Raw genomic sequence first — 26,916 nt, 5'->3', positions numbered from 1 at the left:
AGAGGGTTAAAAAATGGAGTCCAGGGCTCTCCAAAGAAGGAGGGTGAACAAAAAAAATAGATGGTTTCAATCTTTTTAATCCCTAAAACTGGATTAAGGTGACCCTGGATTTGTAGTGTACCTAGCTACTACCCAGAGCAAATGTACATCTTCTCTGGACCTTTTATTTTTATAATTTTTCATATTTATGTTGGACAGTCTAAAATAAAGCACCTGAAGAGATAAGACAACATGAGCAAAATCCAAGAGAAACAACAGACAATAGGAACAAACTCACAGGGGTTTATAACTGGAGGCTTTTTCCTCTTAATCCCCTTCACCTGTTTTGCCCCCTACCCCACAATAATCACCCATGTTTTTTTCTCTGTGGCTGTATTTCTCTTTTGTTTTCCTTTTTAAATTACACATATGAGTGAGATCATGTGGTATTTTTCTTTGACATATTTCATTTAGCATAATACCCTCTAGATCCATCCACGTTGTATCAAGTGGCAAGATTTCTTTATTTAATGGCTGAGTAATATTACATTGTGTGTGTGTGTGTGTATATATATATATATATATATATATATATATACACACATCTTTATTCATCAGTGGACACTTAGGCTGCTGCTGAAATTCTCAGTCTTGTGTTTTATATCTTTAAATATACCAAACATAATTTTCAAGCCTGTGTTTAATAATTCCATTATCTGGGATCCCCTGTGGGCAAAATGAGCACTATCTTCTGTGCACATAAATTTAAGTATATGTAAACAATTGTTACAGTCATCATTTACTTTCTTCACTCATCACCGTGCTTCTAGGATATATCCATCTTGCCATGTGTGCATTTATTCCATTGCTTTTACTTGCTGTACCTCATGGTGTCACTCCATCATTTACACCTTCTCCATTTCCCAAAGATAGCCACCAGGGTGGTCTCCAACTTCTCCACCAACTATTCCAGTTATTTTATGGGTGTTACCTTGTCTACAGGTAAACTGTGAACTGCTTATACATAAGAACCATGTTTTTCTTCCCCTGTTCGTCTCCCTTGACAGTAAATAGTCAAGGAATATTTGTTGATTTTCTATTATGGCCTATGCATGTTTTCTACTATAAGGTGCTAAAGATTAAAGTAAAATTAATGATAATAATTAAAATAAGAAGTTGCCAATGGAATCTTCCTGAGCTGAGTTTAACCCAGGCTTTACCCCTTAATGAGTTCTGTGACCTTGGGCAAGTTACACCTACTTGCTTTGGGCATTTCTTTCTTCATCTATTAAGGTGGATAATACCACCTACCTTAGAGGGCTGTTATGAGAAATAAATGAATTAACTAATTACAAAGCACCTCAGTACAGCAAATGACATATAATAGATTTTTAATAAATTATGGCTGCTATGAGTCCTACCTACAGCTTCCAGTCATTTGTACCTGTCAGCTCTTCCAAGAGAGTGTAAGCACCTTGGAGGCATGCCATTTCAGACACTTCTTTATATCTGCCCATTCCCCAGCGCTCTGCTTCATGTAATATTCCATGCATTTATGTTAAATGGATTACTGTAATTCTTTGGTTGGCATTCTGCTAACCTAGATTTTAAGCATACATGCTAGAGTATGTTAAAATGCTCTTTAATCCAGGAATGTAGTATGTATTAATACCCTTATTGCAAGACTCCTGGCAATCTTATTTATTACACATTGAAAGGAAAGTTGTATCTATTAAGAAGTAAAATCACAAATAAGTCTTCAGTGCATAAGAAAATTCCTGTTATCATGTTTTCCGTTTCTCTTTCCATTGGCTTGAAAAATCCAAGTACTCCTTCACTGATATTTTGTCTTCCAGATTTTAAAATAAGAGGAATCTGCATCCTATAACAGAATGACAGAAACATGAGTCAGTCTCTTCTACCCCGGTTTTTGACAATTAATTCCTTCTGTTTTGAGGAGCTATATCATTATAATTCACTGTTGAGAATCCTTATAAAACCTGGGCAAATCCTTAAATCAGAATAAAAATCACAGCCAAAATTCTAGATCTACACAAAAATGTCTCTAATGGGCTTAGCATAGTTATTTCCCTGTCATTTGTTAGCATCTGACTATGCCATTTCATAAATGCTGAAATTTCTATTATTACTCTTCTGGATCAGCATGTCATATCTACGCTGACTTGCCTTAATAAGTACAAAGAACAGTGTCTTTAGAATTAAAATAATTGACAGACAACTTCAAAATCTTTTGTGGACTTTGAGTACATTGCTTAAAGAGTAAAACAAGGCAACTCAGTCTCTAAGAGTTGACATTTCATTTGGGAAGATATCCATTTACCACTTTCAAGAATTTGCACTAAATAAGACAAAAATAAATTATAACACAAAATTCAATGCAATTCTTTATGCCTAAGATTAATAACGATTCATCAAAACAAAGCTCCAGACATAATGTTCCTAGCTTAAATGACAGAAACAAATTCAATTATTATCAACAAGTACATTTAGTTTGGGATAATACTGGCATTCTCTTAACTTAGATGCTTATAAACAAATTTCAATAAGGAGATGGATATATACAATACAAAATAATGGTGGGGAGGAAAGAAGCAAGGAGGAGAGAAGTTAAAAAAAAGAGGAACAACTTTTAAAAGTTTCTAGGGTTTTGTGTAAAGAATAAGGTATACCTCAGAAATGGTTTTGGGAAATGAAAGGATGCCCAGTTTATCATAAAGTGATAAAGCAGTAAGACCACATAATAAGCAATATTTTAAAGATGTCGGTAGGAAGAGAGAGGTCATCATTTTTCGCAAACGTGAGATGTAATGAAGTGCCTAGATTTACTGAGTGATGTTTATATCTTACAGTTAGGTATTCTGTAAACAAAAAAAAAATCCTTCTTATGGACATTCCTGAAAGAACAGCTGCTACAGTGGGACTGACACTCTAGCCCCTAGTCCTTCTTTGCCCTCTGAAACAATTATTTCTATAATGCATTCTCTCTCTGCCATATTGTTTAACTCTTTGATCTTTACTATCTGTTTGCTGAATATCCTCCTGCCATCAAAACAAAAGCATTAACAGCTAATACTTAGTAATCATAACACTCCACGGTATGTTTTAAGAGCTTTCCACATACTAACTCATTTACTTCCCATAACAATCCTATGACTAGGTGCTATTATCATCAGTAATCACCATTTTGTAGATGGGGAGACTGATTGATAGAGAAGTAATTTGTCTGGGGTCATGGGATGAGTATAGGGTAGAGCTGGGATTTCAACCTAGGTAGACCGGTACCAGGCTCCATGCTCTTAACCAGGATGCTGTGTCACCTCTTTAGTAAGGTGGCCTTTCCCTCTCAACTCTTATCCATCACTGGGCACAATGCCACTATATCTGCTGTCCTCAAAATTTCAAACTCAGATGTAATATTTGATGAAGCTCTACCTTTGGAACCATCCCAGACTAACAAGTCCCAGTGTTGGGACTTAATGTTACCAAAACACTTATAAATGTTTTGGCCCAAAGCAAACTGGTTAGTAGAAAATGAATAGCCCCCTTCATGATTTTTCAAGCTCTAGACATGTTAGTGCATATTGAAAGTTTTATAACCTTTAAGTCTCTTTAAGTATTTTGTTTTCTTTTGTTTTTTGCTTTTTTCACTAATTCATTTTCACTGTCCTGCAAAAAGCTGGAACAAATATCTAACAATTTGTGATTGCTTAAATAGTGGTAGGTTATATAATAATATAAATGGTATGATCCCATTTTATAATTCTCCTTATATACAATCCCTGCTAACATTTCTAAAAGAAGGTAGTAATCACTGAAAGAAATACTTTAACAGTAAAAACCATCCACAGAAATAATGCTTCTTTGCATAATCATATCTATATGATCTATAATTTTTAGCTTAACTCATTACATATCCTGTGCTGTTTATACATTAAACTCTTTTGATGGTCACAATTTTCTCAGAAATAGTTTATAACATTCCTTACTTTTCTGGAAGAATGAGTGCTGAAAGAATGAGCAATCAACATATTTCCCTAGACACATCTCAGATGTGCAAAGTGTTTCTGGAACAAAATAAAAGGAACCAGCACTACATGTAAGGGTGCATCTCTTTTAATAGTGTGGAAGTGCTTTGACAGAGGTAGGCACAGGGCTGAGATGCACCAAGTCCTGGGGAGAAATGGGAGGGGAGGCCAAGTATCAACCCAAGGAGGTGACACTTGGAGGATGTAGACTTGTAGGATGGGTTGGAGTTTGTGGGGACACATGGTAGAGAAAAAGCATTTTGGCCCATACACTAGCCAAACAGTAAGTATAGAAGAAAAAATAGCAATCCTTGATTTGATTTTACCTTGTAGAAAACTTTCTCCAAGACCAGTAGTAATTTATAGTAAACCAACAGATATGCATGGGGGAATGGAAAACTTTTTATACCTTTTGTATTTATATCATGAGGTTGGTAGAATGTTAGTAAGAAAAGTTTTCAAGCACTAGAAGATGTCATACTTTCCTACAAGATTGATATGTATTCAGAAATGTATAAATTGGTCTTACCACACCATTCTTAAAGTTCTCAATCCTTTTCTTCCCTAATTTGTTGGTTATCCACCAGGCCCAGGTTGGCGTATATTGCCACAAATATGCCATTAACAAAAAAGGCTGATCCGCGATCCAAACTTCCTTCAAATCATTGGCCATGCTGATTAACATCAGCTGCACACAACGACTGGCTGCCATCTTGTGGGACTGATCTGCATTGCTGCCTGTAGTCTAAGAAAATTTTGAAAAATTAGTGAGGGATGTGTATTTATCCAACATATCTCACAGAACTTTTAGGCTAGAAAGGACCCAGAAGACATCTAGTTGAGTGACTCCTTTAATGTGGCCTCATGCCCCTTAGGAGTCCCCACAGGTACTAATATGTGCCTATAAGCTATTTGTAATATTTCAAAAAGCCTAATGGAATTCATACACTTAACCAGATAAGATTGTGCAGGCTAACTAAAAGATAAAGATTCTCTGCTTTTAATTAGAATTTTACCATCTTAAAGTACTTAATGATAATTCCATGTCACTTTAATAGTAAAATAGTTTAAACAAATTATTAATACATTTAGCAAGTGAAATTCTATAAAATATGGAGTCCATGGGGATGAAATGGAGGAAGAAGATAAAAGTGGTTTCTTGGTATTGAACAAATCTGGTACTGCTACTCTAGTTAACCCACTACCATTCTACAAATAAACTGAGGCCCAGAAAGGCAGTAACTTATCTGTGCTCACACAGATCATTTAGTAGTAGCCAGTTCTATATTCCAAGTCCCTTGATTCCTATAAGAGAGTGCTTATTCTATTTTACCATAGTGCCTCCACAGAAAATGTGAAAATGTAAACTGTATATGTAAACATTTACATAGAAGCATATATAGATTTATATCTCAGTAGAAATATTAGTGGAGAAGGAAAATTTCATGGCCTTTAGAGGGATTTTTGTATTAGTGAGTGATACTGGATTCTTCATGAGACATTCACTATTCATTTGATAGATCACTTATGTGTAATCTATGAGCTGAGGGAAGCACAGGTCTGGGTGAGGCTAACCTAAAATTAGTACAACTCAACAAGCTTTTTTCTAAGCTCCTTCACCATAATCCCTTTTTAAAATCCCAGTAAGATTTAATGTACTAAAATTTAGCCACACAGAACCTTTCAATGTTGCTATAATTTGTGAATTGATTAAAACTGGGTTTTTAAAATACTGATAGCGCATATAACAGTGGATTACTTATAAGCAGTATCTTAGTAATTTCTTTAGCTTTTATTAAAACTGGATGCCAAAGCCCTATCAGCTAACCTTAACCATTTTCCTAATGCTGAGTTAAGTTCTATAAATAGTTCATAAGCAATTCTAACATGAAAACCCTGAGGCATAGTGATATGATGCCAGTATATAACTACTAAAGCATTCAAATTATTCCCCAACTAGAAATTTTTACCTTTGTGACTTCTTCAGTTAGGGCATTCTTCACAATATTTGATTGCACAGGTCCTGGGCAAATGTTAGAAACTATTATACCTGGGTATGTAGCAAGTTCAATTCGGAGGGTATTAAAAAATCCCTAAAAGGCAAAATAAATAAATAAAGTAAATAAAGCAAGTAAAATTAAATACAGACACATATCTCATGTTTACTAATAGCACTGAATTACTTTTCTTCAACTTTTTATGAAGGACAACAGCAGCCGAAAATATGTTCTGAAATGCCTGAGTAAAGGATAGGAAATATAATTACGCAAGATGAGGCATTTTTAAGTGTAAGACTGAAGGCAATCTAGAAGAGGCATTCTCAGCTCTTTCCAGGTATGAATGGTTCATCCCCGCATTGGCAGTTGCAGCTCGTGCCACCAGTGATTTAGCACTGGATAAGTGAGAGACTACCCCTGGAGAGTCTGATACACCCTCCCACCCAGTCGCCATCAGCTCCCCACTCCAAAAGGGTTGCATGTTCTCCACTGAGCATCACTGAGGCTGGGTTTCTTTTTCTCCCTCAAAGTGGCCTAAAGTGCAGGTGTTGGGGCAAGGGGGAGCAAGCGGGGATTAGTACTAAACCAAAACTATCATAGAGGAACAGTTCAACCTTTTCAATTACTATTTGAATAGATAATTAGTTTCACCAAAGATTTATATTTTGGGGATAGTAAGAGAATACACGCTAGTTAAAAATGTAATATGATTGCTTACTCAATGGCTTTTGTAAAAACAAGCTGGACCCTCTAGACTTAAAAGATACTGCCCATTTCTAAACCAAATAGGGAGTAAACATCTACATTCCTTCACCTCCTCTCTAAATCAGGAAATATTCCAAGACTACATTGTGATAAACTGAATTATTGAAAAGCCTAAGCAGCTAACCCAGGGTACATTCATTTATGATCCAATATCATCAAACAGTTACCAGCCTTTAATGCTGATGCCTAACAAACACAGGGTCTTTGAGGGTTCACGCTGTCAGAGACTAATACAGTGCTTGACTCAGATGGACAGGAAAAAAAAGCCTTCACGAATGAACTCCTGCACTCTTAACCTTCTGCCACTCTAAGCAAAAGAGGGGAGAGGACACCATGAAAGCCAATACACCAGACACGAAAACCTCTCCTTGTTTGAAATAACATCTAGTATATAGTGTGTGAACTTCTGAATGACAAGTAAGTTCACTCTAGTTTGCTGGGTATCAGGGAAGGAAATGTGCTCTTCAAAAAGAGCCTCCTGGTCTCAGTGTTCAGCTACTGGTATAACCACAGTCTCAACCTGCCACATGGTATCAGATGATCAAATCCAATAATAAAACAGTGAGTCTTGGAGGGCAGGCCAGACAACTCATATTGTGTTTGATTGAAAGCATCCTGCATCTCTTATGAGATGCTAAGTGCGAAACAGATGGGGTGGCCAACTTCCCTCATCTGCCTGCCTGAGACTTGCCCAACTGCTCTACAGGAAGTAACTGATACCCCATTACCAAATATGAGGAAATCATCACTCCCATATTTCATTTCATCACTCTGCAACTGTCTGCTCTTCACAGCAGAAAGAGGATCCTAAGGAACCAAAGCTTCAAATTTTCATGAAACTGATGACCATTCAACTATTGCATCTCATTATTCCAACAGTGAAAGATTCTACTTAAACTGACCTTCAACAGCATTAATTATAAATCATTTGTCTTTCTTAATCATTCTCCTCCTATTGGCCTTATGATTTAATTTGCTCCATGTTACAGTTTAATAACATTTCTTATCCACTCTTAAGCCAACATTAAAAATTCATTTGTTTCTAATATTCACATCTCATAAATTATGCAAGCCAAATTAAGCTTTCTCCGAGACTCTGCCTTAACTAGATTTTCTTCTTCCAATGAAATCAGAGTAAACAGAGTCAAGGCTAGTCCCAGTAGGGATATGAAACACAGGGCTAATCATTCAGTGGGCAGTTCCTACGTCTGACATGCATGTACATTTAGAAATTCAGGTAAAATAAACACCAACAACAATGGGGAAGGAAAAATAAGTAACAGAAATGAGGAGGACAAGTACATCCTGAAATGTGTATAGAAGAAACAAGGGGTAGACCCCAAATTTGCCGTGAAGATGTGTTAGAAATGAGGATAAGGTAAAGGGTGACATGTCAACTAGACTATACAGTTTTCAAGGGCAGGGATCATATATCTTATCATCTTTATACTCCCAGGAACTGTTGCAGTGCACAACACAGTGTAGGTGCTCAATACATGTTTGCTAAATTAGGAAGAGTCATGTAAGGCTCAAGTCTTTTTTAGCATCTTCCGGGTAAGTCTTCTACCCGAGATCTCCTTGGGTCTCTCTCTGTCTCCATACATCACTACCCAGTTCCAATGATCTCTTGCAGTGAAGGCCATATGCCCCATATACACATTCAGGTCAGTTCTATCCAAGTTGAGTTTTGGCAGCCTTACCTGAAGAGCATGTTTGCTGGCACAATATCCAGCAGAAAGGGGTGCAGATATAACACCCAGGAGGCTAGTCACAGTAACAATTTTTCCTTGCTTCCTCTCAATCATGTGAGGCAGAACACACTTTGTCAAGGACACCGTCCCTAAGTAGTTAACCTCTATTAGCTCCTTGTAGACGTCCAGGCTGGTGTCCACACACAAAGAACGCTGGGATACTCCACCATTGTTGACCAGAATGTCAATCTAATTAAAGAAAATCAGAAAAGGGGCACTTTAGAGATGGACTGTAAATGTATTGTTAGAATTCCCAGGGATGGCTGGTTATATTGTTAACTTGATGAATCACTGGAACAGGATGGTATATTTCCAGAAATCAATAATAAAAAAGATAAAATGAAAATCAGAATTCACCTATGGAACTAAATTCTCAACTTAAGTGACTTTTTATGGAAAATAATGTGTCACAAAAATAATAGGCACAGTGGATTTTTAGCTTTTGTTCTACATGGAGGAGTTAGTATTTGTTAAGGGAGGAAAAGTTCTAATCACATAAAGCCACAGACTCAGAGATTAAGAGGCCCAACTCATGGGCCTTCATCACACTGCATGAACCCATTTGCCTAAAGCTCTTTGAATGACAGCACCATAGATGGGAATCTCTTTTGCAGCTACTTCAAAGCAAGATTCATGCACTCAAAATGCTACTTACTTTGCCAAATTCCTGGAGAACCGCTTTGGTAGCCATTTCATGGGAACTTCTGTTAGTCAGGTCAAGGGGCAAAATGAGTATATCTTTTCCTTTCAAATTGCCATTCTCTAAATAAAGACACTTAAAAATTAATGTGGAAGTCATGTGCTATTTACATTAACATTTAACACCCACCCTACAACCACATTTGGCAACGAACTCGTTTCTGGGTGGCCCTGTGAATGAGGTTCTCTTCAGTGACCAAGAAGAGGACTGGTGGTGATATGGCAACATATCATCGAACAAAAAGCTGGGTACACGGGAAGTAGAATTCCTCTCTTCAGCTTGAATATATACAGCCTAATATTGGAACAGACTCTAGAAGAAATCAAGATTATACTACAAACTAAAAAAAGCAAAAATTTTAGAGCAATTTCTTTATACAGAGGTACATCTGTACAACTGTTATATGATAGGTTCACTACTTGATTTTTAAACATATTTTTTAAAATTTTATGCTGAAAATCAATAAGAAGTTGAGTCCTCCAGTCACATGACACATAGAAGCTTCCTTCCAGAGGCTAAGGATTCCAGGAGGCAAACAAGGAAAAGGATACAATCCTGAAATTAGCAACAAGAAACAAGTTGTGCTATAATGGCCCTTTCTATTTCTGTTCATCAAAAGAGCAACTGAAACTAAGTTCCTTGAATTCTAACCTTGAAATACACAAGGTTGTGTTTCAATAATAAAAACAAGTAAGTAGAGAAAACAAGAGATGTAAAGGCTTTATGGGCAAAGGAGTAAATTGTGAAACATTAACTGTTTTTAAAAAGAAATAGTTTGCACTAATGATCTGACAAATAAAAGGAAACAGCCTTATTCCAGCTAAGAAAAGCTGTTATGGTTCATTTCTGCCAGAGCAAGTCTCAACAGAAGAGGAGCAACTGCCATAAGAAGTGGCCCAGTTCAAAAACACAAGAAGCCTTTGAAAGCAATATCGTGAAAGAGGGCTTGTGGCCTTGGCAACTAACTCTGTTTCTGGGTGGTTAGTTCCATCAGCAAAGTGAAAGAAAGATTTTTAAAGAATGACAGGTAAATGACCAAAAAAATGGTCTACTGGAAAATTCAAAATTATTTCAGTGTAGATACTAAATGTCTCATGAGAAATAACTTTATTACTTGAGGCTGCTTTCACTGTGAACATAACTACACCAAAACCCAAACAGACAAAAACTTTGTTGTCCTTTATATATGAAAATATTACCTCAAGTTGCATTTTTCAAACTTAATTCTATTCCAAGACTTCCCTAGTAGTCCAGTGGTTAAGACTCCATGCTTCCAGTGCAAAGGGACATGGGTACGATCCCTGGTCCGGGAACTAAGATCCCACATGTGTGGCGTGTCCAAAAAAAAAAAATTTAACTATTCCTGTTTTTTCCTTGTAACAAAAATCTTATACCATTTCATATGATTTTAATATCTGATGTTTTAGCAAAATATCAATTAAATTTCTCTGGTTACATACATGTATATCATACATAAGAACAAAACTGTTCTTTCTCTAAGACAAAAATGTAAGACATGTATTTGGTCACTAAAAATCCACTAGCATTTGAGAGAATTGATGGTCACTACCTAATGCTAAGAACCAGTGTCCCAAAAAAGTAGAAATGTGGCAGAAAAAGAGACGAAAAAGGCCAGGCCGGCTAACTAAGAGATGACAAAAGGAAGAAGACTAGGATCAAAGCACGTAGAGCATTTGGAAACAGAGTCTACTGCCCAGGAGAATCCCCCTCTTCCCTCTAAAATTTCCAAATTTTGACTCTGGGTTCTGATTTACTTCTAGGAAGCACTGCTGCTATTTTAGATTTACTTACCAAGGCATCTTCTTTTCACCCTTTCCAGCTCATGCACTCTTCTGGATGACAGCACAAGAGAAACTCCTAGTTTGGACAGCTGGTAAGCCAGCTCTTCACCAATCCCACTTGATGCTCCAGTCACCCACACCACCATATCAGTCAGCTCCCATTCTATTGAAAAAGGAGTGAGGATTGAGGGGAGAAAATAAGCTATGGGTTACATCCGTAAATCAACTATTAACCAAAGGAAAAAAGTAGTTTTAAAGAATATCACTGAATATGAAGACATAATGTGTGGCACTTAAAAATTTAAATATCCTATGTTTACAGCCTTGATTGTGGTGATCGTCTCACAGGTGTATACTTATCCCCAAACTCACCCAGCTGTATACATTAAATATGGACAGTTTCTTATATGATAATCATACCTCAATAAAGTGGTTTAAAATATTTTTAAATTAAATATCCTAATAAAACACTTCCTACCTAGTGCTACAAATCATATTAGTAACAGTTATCAACATGTTATTTTGTGTATTCTAGACTCTTGGTGAGTTTTCCAGACTTTACTTCAAGGTATAACTCCATGGTCTGACTCTAAGGCTCTATTTATCTATATATTTGATCAAGAAAAGTAAGGGTAAGTAAACAAAGTATCTGGACTCACATTCTCACTTTTCTTATTCATAAATGAGGGATTCAGATAAGATGATCACTAAAAGTCCCATCCAGTTTTCAATTCTATTATTCTAATTTCTTGCAAATCTGAATATACCAAGTTCTACTCTAGGGTATGGCAGAATCACCCTGGATTTTTAAAGTCATATTTTCCCCATCTGTCAATCATATCTGATGCCTATCAACTAAAGGTTTTTAGTGCCCCCCAAATGCCTGAGCTTTCATCTTAGAAGAATCTAGTAGTTCACCCAAGAAGAAATACATATGAGCAATGAAATGTACTCTGCTTGCCCAAGTATCATCTTGTTAAAGATTGTAAAAATGTAAAATAAAGCAATGACCAGTGGTTTATTCTCCAGTGAAAAACTTATTTGCACTGAAGCACACGATAGCCACCGTCCATCTGAATTCGTAGAGAGTCACTGTAGTGCAGTGTTCCCGTGTGCCTTGTTTATTAAAATGGTGTTATTTATCAAAATAGCAAACAAGGTTTTATTTAAGATACACACTGCTGATTTTAGATCAGAAAAGTTAAAATCAGGAAACTGGTTTACTGTTTTAGTCAAACAATTCTAAAACCTAACTGACGGGGCTTCCCTGGTGGCGCAGTGGTTGAGAATCCGCCTGCCGATGCAGGGGACGCGGGTTCGTGCCCCGGTCCGGGAAGATCCCACATGCCGCGGAGCGGCTGGGCCCGTGAGCCATGGCCACTGAGCCTGCGCGTCCGGAGCCCGTGCTCCGCAACGGGAGAGGCCACAACAGTGAGAGGCCCGCGTACCACAAAAAAAAAAAAGAAAAAACCTAACTGACGGGTAATCAGTACGAGCTCTGGAGACTATCAGGGCTCAAGTTCCAGCTGTGTCACACACAGCAATGAAATGCTGCCATGTGAGAACTCGGTGCCTTAATTTTCCAAACCTGGAAAATCAAATTAATAATAAAACCTCCTTCATAGGACTGTTGAGAGAAATGAGTTAAAACATGTAAAGCACTCAGAACAGTGTGTGACATATACTCAGTGCTTAATAAAATGTCAACTGTAATTGTTGCTAAAATTGTTTAACAAATGGACTTTTTGGCAACAAAACACATTGTATGTTGTAATTTCTCCAGCCAGGGGCAATGGGGTTACTAACTTTAATGGCTTAACATTTTTTCATTGTCTCCTATGTGCTTAAACGTATTAAAACCCTCACAAGGACCTTATGAAACAAGAATTATCTGAATTTTATAGAAAAGGAAACTGAGGTTTACAGAGATTAATTTACAGCACTAAACTGTAAATTTCCTTAAGGATAGGACCCTGACTCCCTTATTCATTGCTGTGTCCTCAGTGCATCGCACAGAGACTTGCATGGAGAAAGCACTCCATAAATCACTGTTGAATAAACACCCAGGAACCCTGGCAGAGCTAGGATAGGAGTCCAGGTATATCTAGCTCCAAAGCCCACACTCTGATCACTAGCCTACACTGACCACGTTTTAATAAGATCAATATCTTAGAAGGCAACTGTCTTAGCCATTCAAGAAAATCTCCTCAGGAAAGACGTGTCATGTAAATATCTGAACTAAGGACAGAAACATCCCAAATACTGTGTCTGGGCTATAATGCTTTCCTATCATCTGATGTACTTTTTTCTTTTTTTTTTTTTTTGGCTGCAGCTTGAAGGATCTCAGTTCCCTAACCTGGGCCACGGCAGTGAAAGCTCCAAGTCCTAACCACTAGACCACCAGGGAACTTCCACATCTGATGTACTTTTGTGGAAAGGCTCAACTGAGCAACCTTCCTGAAGGACTTTATCAGGAATAGCAGAATGTATATTCAGATAGTCATTCACTGACTACTCATTGTTCCAAAGTTCTGCAATACACAAGACTCCAAGGTGAATATAATTTGTTTCTAACTATTTACTAACTAGTACAGAACTAACAAAGATTTCTTCATTTGTATACCAATATGCAAACATTATTTAAATGCAACAATGAAAACCCGCAGGCTCACATTTACCTTAGTACACCTGCAGTTCTGGCACCCTTCTTCCCACTCTGGAGAAGAAAACTTTTTTATTCAGCACCAACTTTTGTTTAACAATTCAACAGAATCTGGCATACATTAACGGCCTCCCCTAAAGAGCCTCTGAAAGCTGATTCTTGGAGTTGGAAGGACACTTAGAGTTCAACCCCCAACCCAGTTTCAGAATTCTCCCCTCAGGCTGTTGACTAGTCTCCACTTAATTTCCTCACAGGAAGAGTAAGCTAGTGATCTCTGAGGCACGGGTTCCTTTTTATAAGGCAAGTCTCATCATTCAAGGGGTTCAGGGATTCTTTCTTATACTGATAACTTTAACTTCTATGGACCAGCAGCCGTTGGCAGCAGTTCTGCCTTGTGGTGTCAGGAAGAATAAATCAAGCCTGTTTTGCACAGGGCAGTATCTCATTTATTTGAAGACAGCTGTTATGTCCTCCCTACGTCCTTTCATCTCTTGCTTCTCTAAGGCTGAACGCCTCCAATTTCTGCTACCTTCCCTCAGATGACATGGCATCCCATTTCCTCACTCTTCCACTTACACCCTCTGCACAAGCTCCAGCTGGTCAGTGTTCCTACTGAAAGGAGCTGGCCAGAGCAGGACACAGGATTCCTGTGGGGTCTGGACAGTTCAGAGCAAGGTGACATGACTAAATCGCTTCCCTTGTCCCTCAGAAGGGAGGCTTCGTCCGTGAGGGCCCAGGCAGTGGCTGGCTCAGTCACTGCTGTGTCCCCAGTGCCCAGCACAGAGGCCAACACAAGCAGGTATTCAGGAGACATCTGTTGTTTGCAGTTTGTTCCATCAGACACTAAACATCTCCCAGGATTGCCTAATCTTTTCTGGCACTTCACGGTTGACTTACATCGAGGTTACTGCCAACTAAAATCTGAGTCTTCCTCACATGTGCTGCTGTTGAGACTTTTCCTACTCTGGATTGGTGGCATGGATTTTTCTGGATCTACAGGCAATACCTAAAATTAGTCACTCTTAAATTTCACCATGTGAGATACATGCTTGGAAATGCAGGGACTTACTCCAGAAGGGTACATAAAAAGCAGGAGGAAATGGTGGTTGCCTCCAAAGAGGCATACTGGGTGGCTGGGAGACAAGGGTGGAAGACAGCTTTACTTGTCACCATACATCCCTTTGTATTTTTAAAATTTGCCTTATGTGAGTATACTGTCTATTTTTTAAAGTGACAAAAAGTAATAAACCTATAGGGAAGAAAAAGAGGATAATTTTTTTTTTAACCTTAAAAGAGTCTGCCCATCTTCGCAGGCTGAGCTGTTTGGGGAACTTGAGTCTATCTTCATGTTCCTTTAACTTTTTTTCATTATCACCTCACCCCCACCCCCCAGCCCCTAAATGTCTTTTTAGTCATTTTTTCCTAATAACTCCTCCAACACATTTTAATTTCACAGATATACTGTATATCTGTTTATGTATTTACATATATCTATCTGTGATTTATACATGAAGGAGTTCTATAAAGTTTACTCTTCAGTCAATGCAGGTTTAAGAATGGTGAAATTTAAAAATTAAGTTAAAAGTTAAAATTTAAAAGCTATTAACATTTAACTTTACAACTGTAAACTTACAAAAGTTATTTTGCTAAATAACTTGTAATGTATTTACTTAAATTGTAATTATTATATTACATATGTAAATTGGCAAATTATACAGCTACATAATAATAGCAAAGTAATTAAATGTATTAAAAAACCCTTCAAAACTGATACTTTTCCAGCAAAAGTAGGACACTGAAAAAACTAAATGAATTTCTTAAAAATTACCTTTAGCCACCTTAACTTTTAACTTTTACTTGATATGTTAAAATAACTTTTCATTTAACTAGCTGCTAGATATTGTCAACATTTTTCCTTTTCATCACTTGACATTATCAGTTGAATAACTTTTATAGAATAATGAAATATAAGGTATTTTTATGAAATTCTCAAAGTCCAATTTAACACAAAAGCACTGAAGATCAAACACAAACATCCACAAAGCAGCCAATAGGCACATGCATTCCATCTGTTGAGATGGAGCAAATGACTAAGAGGAAGTCTACCAATCACAGCCATCTATTTACCATAGTTCTGTAGCCCTGATCTTGCACATGTGTTATATATTTTTCATGAACTCAATGTCAGTGCTACACATGCTATACTCCCCAAAAACCCAAGAAGAAACATGAAATACTAAGGAATAATATTTTGTTGGGTAGAGATGAGCTTTGGAGGGCCATAAAACATTGTACCATCTAAGATTTTTTTCTGTCCCCAAGAACCAATTCTCACCCCTGTGTAAGTGATATGGCTCCTCTTCCCTCCCTGGCTCCAGTTTTTGGTTTTTTTTTTTTTCTTTTTTTTTAACAGTTTTGATGGAGTATAATTGCTTTACACTGTTGTGTTAGTTTCTGCTGTACAACAAAGTGAATCAGCTATATGTATACATATATCCCCATATCCTCTCCCTCTTGAGCCTCCCTCCCACCCTCCTTATCCCACCCCTCTAGGTCCTCACAAAGCACCGAGCTGATCTCCCTGTGCTATGCGGCTGTTTCCCACTAGCTATCTATTTTACATTTGGTAGGGTATATATGTCAATGCTACTCTCTCACTTCGTCCCAACTTCCCAACCCCTCGTGTCCTCCAGTCCGTTCTCTATATCTGCATCTCCATTCCTGCCCTGCCACTAGGTTCATCAGTACTTTTATTTAGATTCCATATATGTGCGTTAGCGTACGGTATTTTTTTTTCTTTCTGACTTACTTCACCCTGTATGACAGACTCTAGGTCCATCCACCACATTACAAATAACTCAGTTTCGTTCCTTTTTATGGCCGAGTAACATTCCATTGTATATATGTGCCACATCTTCTTTATCCATTCATCTGTCGATGGACACTTAGGTTGCTTCCATGTCCTCCTGTCTATTGTAAATAGTGCTGCAATGAACATTGTGGTACATGACTCTTTTTCAATTATGGTTTTCTCAGGGTATATGCCTGGCTCCATTTTTAAAGCATACTAGTTATCACTTCCAAGCAAACCTCCTTACATGATTTGGATAGTTTCATACAGGAAACTAGGTCCAGGGAAATCCCACTTTCCCCCTGGCCCTTACAGATCCAAAGCCTAGCTCTGGGCAGTCTATGGAATTTCTCTGAGCATTAGTTTCCTTATCTGGAAAATAAGCTTAATAATGCCTACTTTATAAGAGTCACTGTAAAGGTGACCTGTCATGTGTGAAAAGGGCCTAGCCCAGTGCTTAGCATATAGAATGCGTTTAGTAAACGACCATCATATTAAGCAGGACACAGATAAAAGTGAGACAGGCAGAACGCCTTTTAGTATGCCAGTAATGATCTTCCTCCAGGCAAAACGCCAATCCATTTCTTTCTATGGTTATACTTTTATCCCAATGAGTAAGCAGATATGTGGGTGACTCTGGATTACCTCAAATTTTATTTCGCTACTGAGTAGAGTGAGAAATGGCAGATAAACAACCGCACAAAGTAGCCTCAGAAGGAGTCTCCTTTACGAACGCACTGTTTCTCAAAGTATTGTCCTCCCACGCTGCATCAGAATCCCTGGGAGCGGGGTTGAGAATTCTGAGATCTGTGGGCGCCCCACAATGATCTCTTACGCTGGCAACCAGGCAAGTCCATATGGACCAGGACAGAAGACAAAAGGCACCGGCCCCTTCCTCCCCGAACCGCAGCCCCGGGGAAAGGCTCAGCCTCGCTTCCCGGAAGCTCCACGCCACCCTTCGCGAGGGACGCGAAGGCAGCGGAAATCGGACCGCACGGAGCCCGGCCTCCCACTCCGGAAAGGCGGCTGCGGGTCCTCACCTGGGCGTCGCCCCTGCCACTCGGCCCACAGCAGGGTCAGGTCGCCGTCGGCCCGCAGGAAGCGTAGAAGCTGTACCACGAGCGCGAGCAGCGCGCACAGCGCCAGCAGCCAGAGCAGCAGGTCCCAGCTCATCGCGGCCGCGCGCGCCCTGCTACGCAGAACGAATACGGACCGACCAACAGAGCCACCGACCGACTCTAAGCCGCGCAGCAGCGCTGTGCCTCAGCGCCGCCGCCGCCGCCGCCGCCGCCGCGCCCGCCCCCGGCCCGGCCCCGCCCAGAGAGCGGGCAGAAGGGAGGAGTGGCCAGGTGCGCCCAGAACGGCTCCCCGCCGGCCGGGAGCCGCCCCTCGGCTGCGCGCGTTGGGCCTGGGCGATGCCGGCCCAGCGCGCCGCCAAGAGATCGCTGCCCAGGTTTTGCCTGCTTGTGCTCCTAATAAGGGGTTGCAGTTGGAACAGACGGCGTGGATGACTTAAGCACTTGGCGATACTCCTGATGGTACGGTAGTCACAGCATTTATAATCTCAAGAACGATTCTTTTACAGTTGTTTTGCGGGCAAATAGTTTTAGAAGCTCAGGAAGAGCACAAATATTCCAACCTATGAATTCGACCTCCTCTTTCCCCTTCTTATCTTTCTTTCTTTAACTAGATGAACCCAACAAACCGTCAATTTGTTTCAACCCCACGCCACCCCCACCCCCTCACCGAAGTATCCCAGTGGCTGAGTAGGACTGGCCCCGTGTCCACCTAAATTTGGAAAGCACCTTGAAAAGTGACCCTGGCCCCGTTGCTGAATGAGAAAGTGCAGGTTGGGCAACTTGAGTGCTAGAAGCACGGACTGGGGACTTGAGCCAACTCAGTTGGAGTCTGGGTAGCTGAGCCCTCAGTGACCCTGAGTAAATTTTTTCCTTATCTGTACCCACAAAGAATATGAAATTTTTTAAAACAAATTTATTTATCTTTGGCTGCGTTGGGCCTTCTTTGCTGCGCGCGGGCTTTTCTCTAGTTTGCGGTGAGCGGGGGCTACTTTTTGTTGTGGTGCTCCGGCTTCTCATTGTGGTGGTTTCTCTTATTGAGGAGCACAGGCGCTAGGCGCGCGGGCTTCAGTAGTTGTAGCATGCAGGCTCAGTAGTTGTGGCACATGGGATTAGTTGCTCCGCTCATGTGGGATCTTCCCGGACCAGGGCTCGAACCCGTGTCCCCTGCATTGGCAGGCAGATTCTTAACCACTGTGCCAGCAGGGAAGCCCAAGAATATGTAATTTAAATGAGAAAAATGCCTGTGAGAGGAGCACAGTGGCTCATACACAGTAATTATATTCATTCTTTCTTTTGTAGTTATTAGAATTAATTATTATTATTTATTGTTTCTATTATAATTATCATTTCTTAGACTCCAACCTGAAAGGCGAGGGCTTTATTTATAAACTCTATATTCTGCACCTATAGAGTTCCCTTACACCTGAAAGCCATAAGAATGTTTACACTGTGTTGAATCAGAAATTGTTGTGATATTGTTCTGGGTTCCTGGAGGAAGATGTGCCCTACCTAGCTAAACCTTGACCCAGACTGATAGTTTATCCTGATCACAACTTGGAATAATATTGCTCAACCTTATTGCCTTGTCACCTTTACAATGTGGGTTTTATTTTCCTTATGACAAATGACTTTTCAAATAAGGTGCTTAAAAATAGTTACCAGCTGGAGCTGGAACCGATCTCAGGTTCAGCTGCTCTCGTTCAGTGTTCCAAGAGACAAGGGTTGGTGGAAATAGAAAGATGCTTTATTCAGGAAGCCGGCAACCTAGGGAGATGGTGGACTAGCAACCCTCAAACCATTTCCCACTTGTCAGTTAGAGGGAAAGGATTTCACAGGGAAACTTGGGGAAGTTTCAGGAGTGTGCAGAACAGCACAGTCAGCTCTGACAATCATCTTGAAACTGGTCATGTGGTGGTCTGGTCAGTGTCATCTTGATTGTTTTAAGTGCAGTTAATCTTCAATTCCAGGTCGATTTGTCTCCATTTCCTTGAGGCCAGTTCTTGGAAATTGTGTAAGATGGAGCAGCTTATGTCATGGCTATAGTCTAGTCATCATGCAGTTAGCTTTTTCCATATGGTAATGGTTTTAGTACTTTGCAAAACAACTCAGGAATGTGTATCAGACACTGTTATCTATGTTCTTCGGGGAGGAACTAAAGATTCTGTGACTCTATTGTCCTAATCATGAACTGCTTGAGCCTGCTCTTTTGCGATTCAGGTGAGGCCTGAGAGACTACAGCTTTTCTACAAACAAGAAACGGGACATGGAAGCACTTTTGTACCTGGGAGGGCCCTGCAGGGTCCTGCTCAGTTTCAATACTACTACAGTGAACAAATTCTTTTCAAGAGTTTCCTCTGAGCCTTTTTCTCCTTCTGTAAAATGAAAGGGTTGAGTTAGACTTAATGTCCCAAGCCAGACCATACCATGGATGGGTACACTCTATTCTTCATACAAACTCCAGCTGGGGGTGGTGGTGGTGGGGTGTGTGTGAAAGGGGACAGGTCTGCAGATGGCAATTATGGGAGTGGGAGCTGGGACAGCAGGCCCAGGGCTTGGAAAAACTGGCCCAAAGAATATGATCTTTGGTCTGTCCATCCCTGGTGAGTAAGAGCTCTATGTGAGCTCTGAACATCTAAGTCTCAAAAATATGTCTTTGTCTTTTTTTTTAATGGAAAAGCATTTTATTTTAAATATAGCAGTGTGTACATGTCAGTCCCAAACTCCCAATCTATCCCTGTGTTTTTGTCTTTTAATCTGATGATTTGGTGCAGTATGAATGTCTCATTCATTCCAGGGTATGTACATGTTGTAAACTTATGGACATGTATTAATTAACAAGCTATAATGCTTAATTTTATGTGTTGACTTGGCTAGGCCATGGTGTCCAGTTTTTGGTCAAACACTAGTCTAGATGTTGCTGTGAAGGTATTTTTTTTAGGTATGATTAGTATTTAAGTCGGTAGACTTTGAGTAAAGCAGACTAGCCTCTATAATGTGGGTGGGTCTCATCCAATCAGTTAAAGGCCTTAGGTAAAAAAAAAAAAGACAGAGGTCCCGAGAAGAGGGAATTCTGACTCCAGACTGCCTTTGATCTTGGGTTGCAATGTCAGCTCTTCCCTGAGTCTCCAGCCTGCAGGCCTGCCCTGCACATTTCAGACTTGCTGGCTGCCACAATTGTGTGAATCAGCTCCTTAAAATACATCTCTGTCTCTCTCTCTGTATAGGTATAGGTATATGTGTGTGTGTATATATCTCCTATTGGTTCTATTTCTATGGAGAACCCTAACTAGTACACAAGCTATAATAAAACCACACAGTCATTTCACCTCACCAGCAGTTCTTGCATTGGAAAATGAAAACAACAAATTAATGTATTAATTTCCACATCAGAAATTTTATTTTACCTGAATAGAGGCATAATTCATTTTGGAATTCAAGTATATGTCTAAAGATTTAGTTACTGTCATCAGAAAAAATAACTATTATAACTAACATCTTTGCAATATAAAATGTCCTCATTTGTTCTATATACCAGTGAGAAAAATCCAGCTTCAGATCTGCTGCCTCTGGTGAAGATACTCAGCAAATTCTTTTCATAAATAGTGTCCATTAGGGTTGCCTCTTCCCATTTTGCACAGAATTTACCTTAAAACTTGGAGCCAAAGTGCTCAAAGCAAATGAAAGACAGATGAACAAATGAAGGGACTCTTCTGAGGCCAGTGGGGCATAAGAGGCAGAGCAGTGGAAATCTGGCCTCTCCTGAATCAGTCCATTCATGAGCTGACCAAATTTTAACCACTGAAATATAACATTCCACTAATTTTTAAAAAAACTTATTCAAACATAAGCTACATTATTTCCTCTAGGAACAGAGCAACTTAAACAATTGCCAAGAGACAGGGAGAGAATCATTGTCACTTCAGACCCTATGCCATTCCCATTTGGAAAGAGCAGTGGCTTCTCCTTTCCTCAAGTCTCAGTATATTTTTATGAGGTCAGGACAGCACTGATGAGTGTGGCCATCACTTAAGTCCCCACAAGCCAAGGCAGTGGTCCCTCAATTAGGACAGGGGCCTTTCACAATTAGAGAAAAATGAATGAAACCATATACTATTGGGTTGGCCAAAAGGTTTGTTTGGTTTTTTTCCGTAAGATGGCTCTAGCAGCGCTTAGTTGTCTTTAACTTCATTCGAAACAATTTTGTTAGATTATATTGTGACAGCTGTCATATCAGTGTGCATTTTTTTAAAAACTTATCAAAACTGGTGAATTGTTGTGTAGCCATTTTAATATTGAAGATAGAAGAAAAACAACATTTTCAGCATATTATGCTTTATTATTTCAAGAAAGGTAAAAACGCAACTGAAACGCAAAAAAGATTTGTGCAGTGTATGGAGAAGGTGCTGTGACTGATCAAACATGTCAAAGGTGGTTTGCGAAGTTTCGTGCTAGAGATTTCTCACTGGTTGATGCTCCACAGTCAGGTAGAGCAGATGAAGTTGATAGCGATCAAATCAAGACATTAATTGAGAACAGTCAACATTATAGCATGCGGGAGATAGCCAACATACTCAAAATATCCAAATCAAGCATTGAAAACCATTTGCACCAGTTTGGTTATATTCATCACTTTGATATTTGGGTTCCACATAAGTTAAGTAAAAAAACCTTCTTGTCTGTATTTCTGCATGCAATTCTCTATTTAAACGTTATGAAAACGTTCTGTTTTTTTAAAAAAATGTCATGGGCAATGAAAAGTGGATACTGTACAATAATGTGGAACGGAAGAGATCATGGGGCAGGCTGAATTGACCACCACCAACCACACCAAAGGCCAGTCTTTATGCAAAGAAAGTGATGTTGTGTATATGGTGGGATTGGAAGGGAGTCCACTATTATGAGCGCCTTCCAGAAAACCGAATGATTAATTCAACCAAGTACTGCTCCTAATTAGACCAACTGAAAGCAGCACTCAATGAAAAGCGTCCAGAATTAGTCAACAGAAAACGCATAATCTTCCATCAGGATAACACAAGACTGCATGTCTTAGAGCTTGGCTGGGAAGTTCTGATTCATCCAACGTATTCACCAGACATTACACCTTCGGATTTCCATTTATTTCAGTCTTTACGAAATTCTCCTAATGGAAAAACTTTCAATTCCCTGGAATACTGTAAAAGGCACCTGGAACAGTTCTTTGCTCAGAAAGATAAAAAGTTTTGGGAAGATGGAATTATGAAGTTGCCTGAAAAATGGCAGAAGGTAGAGGAACAAAAGAGTGAATACGTTCAATAAAGTTCCTGGTGAAAATGAAAAATGTGTCTTTTATTTTTATTTAAAAACTGAAGGAACTTTTTGGCCAGCCCAATATATTTCAGCACCTTACAACATGATTCTACAAACACACAAACTTACTCTCAGAAAAAGTATGCATTTTGGCAAATAAATCCTAGTTTGGTGCTAAATCATCCCCTACCTAAGCCATGATTCACATCCTAAATTTCACAATGCAGTGAAAACAGAAAGTAATCAAAACACTCTAATTCACAAAACATTAAGATACTATTCTTGATTAATTTCCACTGGAAATATGCTTCAAAGAATATTTGAAGCATAAATACCTACATATGTTAGACAAGCATCAATAGCAGCAACTTTCTTATTCATAAGCATTTAAAAGCAAAAGTGTTTCAATCCACAAGCTCATGGGGGCCCAGGTAGCATGCAGAGAAACGAGGTCATAGTTGATGACAATATATAGTCAGATGGAGAAAGTTCTAGTCATTGATGCAACAGAACTTCCATTCTAACTCCTGAAATACCTTGTATGCTCTGACATCGAAGGCTGTTCTTTGGCAGAAGCCAAATATAACTTTATAACAGTCATGAAAGTGAGATAGCGGCTTCCTTCCTCAGTGTTTTATTTTCCAGTTATGAAACTTCCTTTTCTTTCATCTTCAAAAGTTTTTGAAGAATGTTGCAATAATTAAATTTCTTTAAATGGCTCTTCTTTGTCTCTTTCCAATCCCATTGCAAACCTCCTCCACCAACCCCTGCCCACTCCCATCCTTCTCTAGAAAATTTTTTCAGGCTATCTGGAGCAAATACACCTCCTCCCTAGTCTTACCTCTTTTTACAATTACTTCTGATTGGAACTATGTCTGATATCTATAATTATGTTTAGGGTTAATATATTATTGCTTCAATGAAACTTTAAGCTCCTTGAGATAAAGTAGCAAAGCTAATGGTTCTTTTGAAGGGTCTACAATATTTAGCTTAGTGTAAATATAACAAACAGTAAGCCCCAAATTGAATTAAATTCTCGTTTCTTTGAAAGTTAAACCTCCATGAAGTTCTCAGCTCAAGTTGATATTAGAATGAGAGTTCCTAGAATTTAATAATTCAAAATTCTCCTAGTGTCTTGAAAATGCTTTGAATAAAGTCCCAAGCAAGGCCTTTTGTATAATCTGTAACCTTAGTTTTTAATTCCAGCTGTGATAGAATGATACCCCTCCTTTCCTCCTTTTAGTAATGGTCACTTTTGATGTATGGGCTCAGGACCAATCAAAGTAGGTCAGCCAAGATGTAAGCAGTGGTGTATAAGAAAATTGTCACCTTCCATAATAAAAGCATATATTAAAAATAACTTAGAAAATCCAGATCCTCCAAGATTGGCAGTATCTGGGGGGAAAAAAAAGAAAAACCCTGTGAGTGGAAACAGAGACTGAGGAACTCTGGAGAGAGAATATTCTCCCTCAAGAAAAAGAAGGGGTTTGTGGCTTTTGCTTGCAGACATGATTACAACCCCTGGATACTTTTGGAAATCTGTTGGACGTGCTTTGTTTTCATAGTGCCTGGTGGCCAAGGGCCAGGTGTGTTAAATATCTGTGCAGCATGTAAAGACATACCCAATAAAGAACTGTCTGGCCCAAAATGCCCACAGTGCCTGTTCAGAAATACTGCAGCCTGGCCATGGTGGAGAGAGGCTTCGTGGTCTATCCCCTGCTTAAGGGAAGGATTCCTCCACACCCTGTGCATCTGCTGAGTCATACTGCATGTACAAGCATTCGGATTACTGTTTAGTATCCTGATATTCTGCAGGCAGACAACGTCTTACCTGAAGGGTCTTGCATCTCTTATAGAAGTTGCTTCCTTCTCTTTGATAATCTCATGGGATTCCTCAATAGGAACATCTCACTGCACTGCTGGCCACATGTTGTTCTGCATATCATGGCATTTCTTTAGATTAGCTGATTTCAAGATTATCTTGAGTCTCTTAAACATGAAAAGTTCACCATATGGTTTCCTCTCTCTGTTTCCCTTTCTCTCTCTCTCTCATTGAATGCCTCATTTCAAACTTCCTTTTACATATCTCAGTAAATCATTTAGTCAGTGGTGCTGGTTACTCAAATCTACACTTGTGGTAAAATTGTGTAGAATTACACATGAATGCCTGAGCGCGCGTGCACACACACATAAAGCTGGCAAAATCTGAATAAGTTCTGTGGATTCTGCCAACATCAATTTGCTGGCTCTGTCATTGTTCTGAAATTATATAGAATGTTACCATTTTACATAATGGGGAAAACGGGGTAAAGGGTATACAGAACCTCTCTCTGTTTCATTTTTTCAACTTCCTATGAATCTATAATCATTTTAAAGTAGGAATATTTTATTCTAACCTGCTTGCTCTAAAGTAGTGTTATTTGAAAGTAGACTTGAATTAATGATAAATGTATATTGCAAATTCTAGGGCAACTACTTTAAAAAGTTAACAAAAAAGAAATATAATTTATATGCTAATACAGGAGAGCGTATTAGGTAGTTCTTCAGAGAAACAGAGCCAATAAGGTGTGTATGTGTGTGTAAGAGGAAATTTATTTCGGGAATTGGTTCATGCAATCATGGAGACCGAGAATTCTCATGATCTGCTATCTGCCAACTGGAGAACCATGAAAGCCAGTGGTGTAATTCAATCTTAGCCAGAGGCCTGAAAACCAGAAGAGCCGGTGGTGTAAGTCCCCATCCAGGTCCAAATGCCCAAAAGCGCTGATATCCAAGATCTGGAGAAGATGGATGTTCCAGCTCAAGCAGAGAGCAAATACACCCTTCCTCTGCTTTTTTGTTCCATTCAGGCCTTCAACAGATTGGATGATGCCCACCTGTATTGGTGAGGGTGATCTTCTTTACTCAGTCTGCTTATTCAAATGCAGTCTCCCAGAAACACCCTTACAGACACACTCAGAAATAATGTTTTATCAGCTATCTGGGCATCCCTTTAGCCCAGTCAAATTACCACATAAAATTAACCATCACAGAGAGAAAATAGACTCATATAAAATACTCAGTTAAAAACCACAAAAGGCAGAAAAAGTGTGGAAGACAAAATTAGGAACAAAGAACAAAGGCAATAAATAGAGCAATAAATAATAACAAATATGGTGGATATTAGTCCAATTATATCAGTAAGCACTTTGAATGTCAGTGGTCTAAAAACAAAAATTAAAAGTCACAGATTGTCAGAGTAGATAAAAAAACAAGACCCAGTTAAATGTTATCTATAAGAAACTCACTTTAGGGCTTCCCTGGTGGCAGTGTCTAAGAATCCGCCTGCCAATGCAGGAGACACGGGTTCAAGCCCTGGTCTGGGAAGATCCCACCCACATGCCGTGGAGCAGCTAAGCCTGTGTGCCACAACTACTGAGCCTGCGCTGTAGAGCCCACCAGCCACAACTGCTGAAGCCCGCATGCCTAGAGCCCATGCTCCACAACAAGAGAAGCCACCACAATGAGAAGACCGCGCACCACAACGAAGAGTAGCCCCCACTTGCCACAACTAGAGAAAGCCCGCACACAGCAAAGAAGACCCAAAGCAGCCAAAAATTAAAATAATTATTTTTTTTTAAAAAAGAAACTCACTTTAAATTTAAAGATACAATAGATTAAAAGTAAAAGGATGGACTGGACAATGGATTTTTGGATATAACTCCAAAAGCACAGGCAACAAAAACAAAAATAGTCAAATGAGATGGCATCAAACTAAAAAGATTCTGCGCAGCAAACGAAACCATCAAAAAAAATGAAAAGGTAACCTATGCAATGGGAGAAAATATTTACAAACCCTATCTCTAATAAGAGGTTAATATAAAAAATATATAAGGAACTCATACATCTCAATAGCAAAAATACAAATAACTCAATTAGAAAATGGGCAAAGGACCTGAATAGACAGTTCTCAAAAGAAGACATACAAATGGCCAACAGACACATGAAAAGATGCTCAA

General features: G+C 39.2%; 3 protein-coding genes across 4 annotated transcripts in view; 2 read left to right on the top strand and 1 right to left on the bottom strand.

Moving 5' to 3' along the window:
• PCNX4 (pecanex 4) overlaps positions 1 to 14,137 on the top strand; it is a 59,309-nt gene extending 45,172 nt beyond the window's left edge. Inside the window, exons 12-13 of one of the 2 annotated variants that reach the window (XR_010839537.1) lie at positions 11,576 to 11,672; positions 13,373 to 14,137. Coding sequence is in view for 1 of the 2 variants with exons in the window: in XM_067028394.1 (XP_066884495.1) it covers positions 6,231 to 6,271 (41 nt within the window). In the remaining variant the exon portion in view is untranslated. Of the gene's footprint in view, positions 1 to 6,230; positions 6,335 to 11,575; positions 11,673 to 13,372 lie in introns of those variants that run through there. The other variant, XM_067028394.1, reaches the window with a different exon arrangement.
• Positions 1,354 to 17,950, bottom strand: DHRS7 (dehydrogenase/reductase 7). Its single transcript, XM_059059684.2, has 7 exons — positions 17,594 to 17,950; positions 11,051 to 11,203; positions 9,194 to 9,300; positions 8,488 to 8,727; positions 5,996 to 6,118; positions 4,555 to 4,770; positions 1,354 to 1,861 (listed from the first exon to the last, which is right to left on the bottom strand). Exons 1-7 carry the CDS (start codon positions 17,724 to 17,726, stop codon positions 1,814 to 1,816), a joined length of 1,020 nt encoding a protein of 339 aa, XP_058915667.1. The 5' UTR covers positions 17,727 to 17,950; the 3' UTR covers positions 1,354 to 1,813.
• PPM1A (protein phosphatase, Mg2+/Mn2+ dependent 1A) overlaps positions 17,730 to 26,916 on the top strand; it is a 140,222-nt gene continuing 131,035 nt past the window's right edge. Inside the window, exon 1 of the mRNA XM_067028400.1 lies at positions 17,730 to 18,091. The gene's annotated coding sequence lies outside the window, so the exon portion shown is untranslated. The remainder of the gene's footprint in view (positions 18,092 to 26,916) is intronic.

This window comes from Kogia breviceps, chromosome 3 (genome assembly GCF_026419965.1).
Source record: "Kogia breviceps isolate mKogBre1 chromosome 3, mKogBre1 haplotype 1, whole genome shotgun sequence".
In the NCBI taxonomy this organism is placed as follows: domain Eukaryota; kingdom Metazoa; phylum Chordata; class Mammalia; order Artiodactyla; family Physeteridae; genus Kogia; species Kogia breviceps.
This window is presented reverse-complemented; position numbering and strand designations above follow the sequence as displayed.

Excerpts from the sequence above, each read along its gene's own strand:
- DHRS7 (XM_059059684.2), bottom strand. The coding sequence starts at position 17,726 with ATGAGCTGGGACCTGCTGCTCTGGCTGCTGGCGCTGTGCGCGCTGCTC. Across the intron at positions 11,204-17,593 it reads GTGGCAGGGGCGACGCCCAG|AATGGGAGCTGACTGATATG; the intron begins GTGAGGACCCGC and ends CTTTTTCAATAG. Across the intron at positions 1,862-4,554 it reads AGAACTTTAAGAATGGTGTG|GATGCAGATTCCTCTTATTT; the intron begins GTAAGACCAATT and ends ATTCTGTTATAG.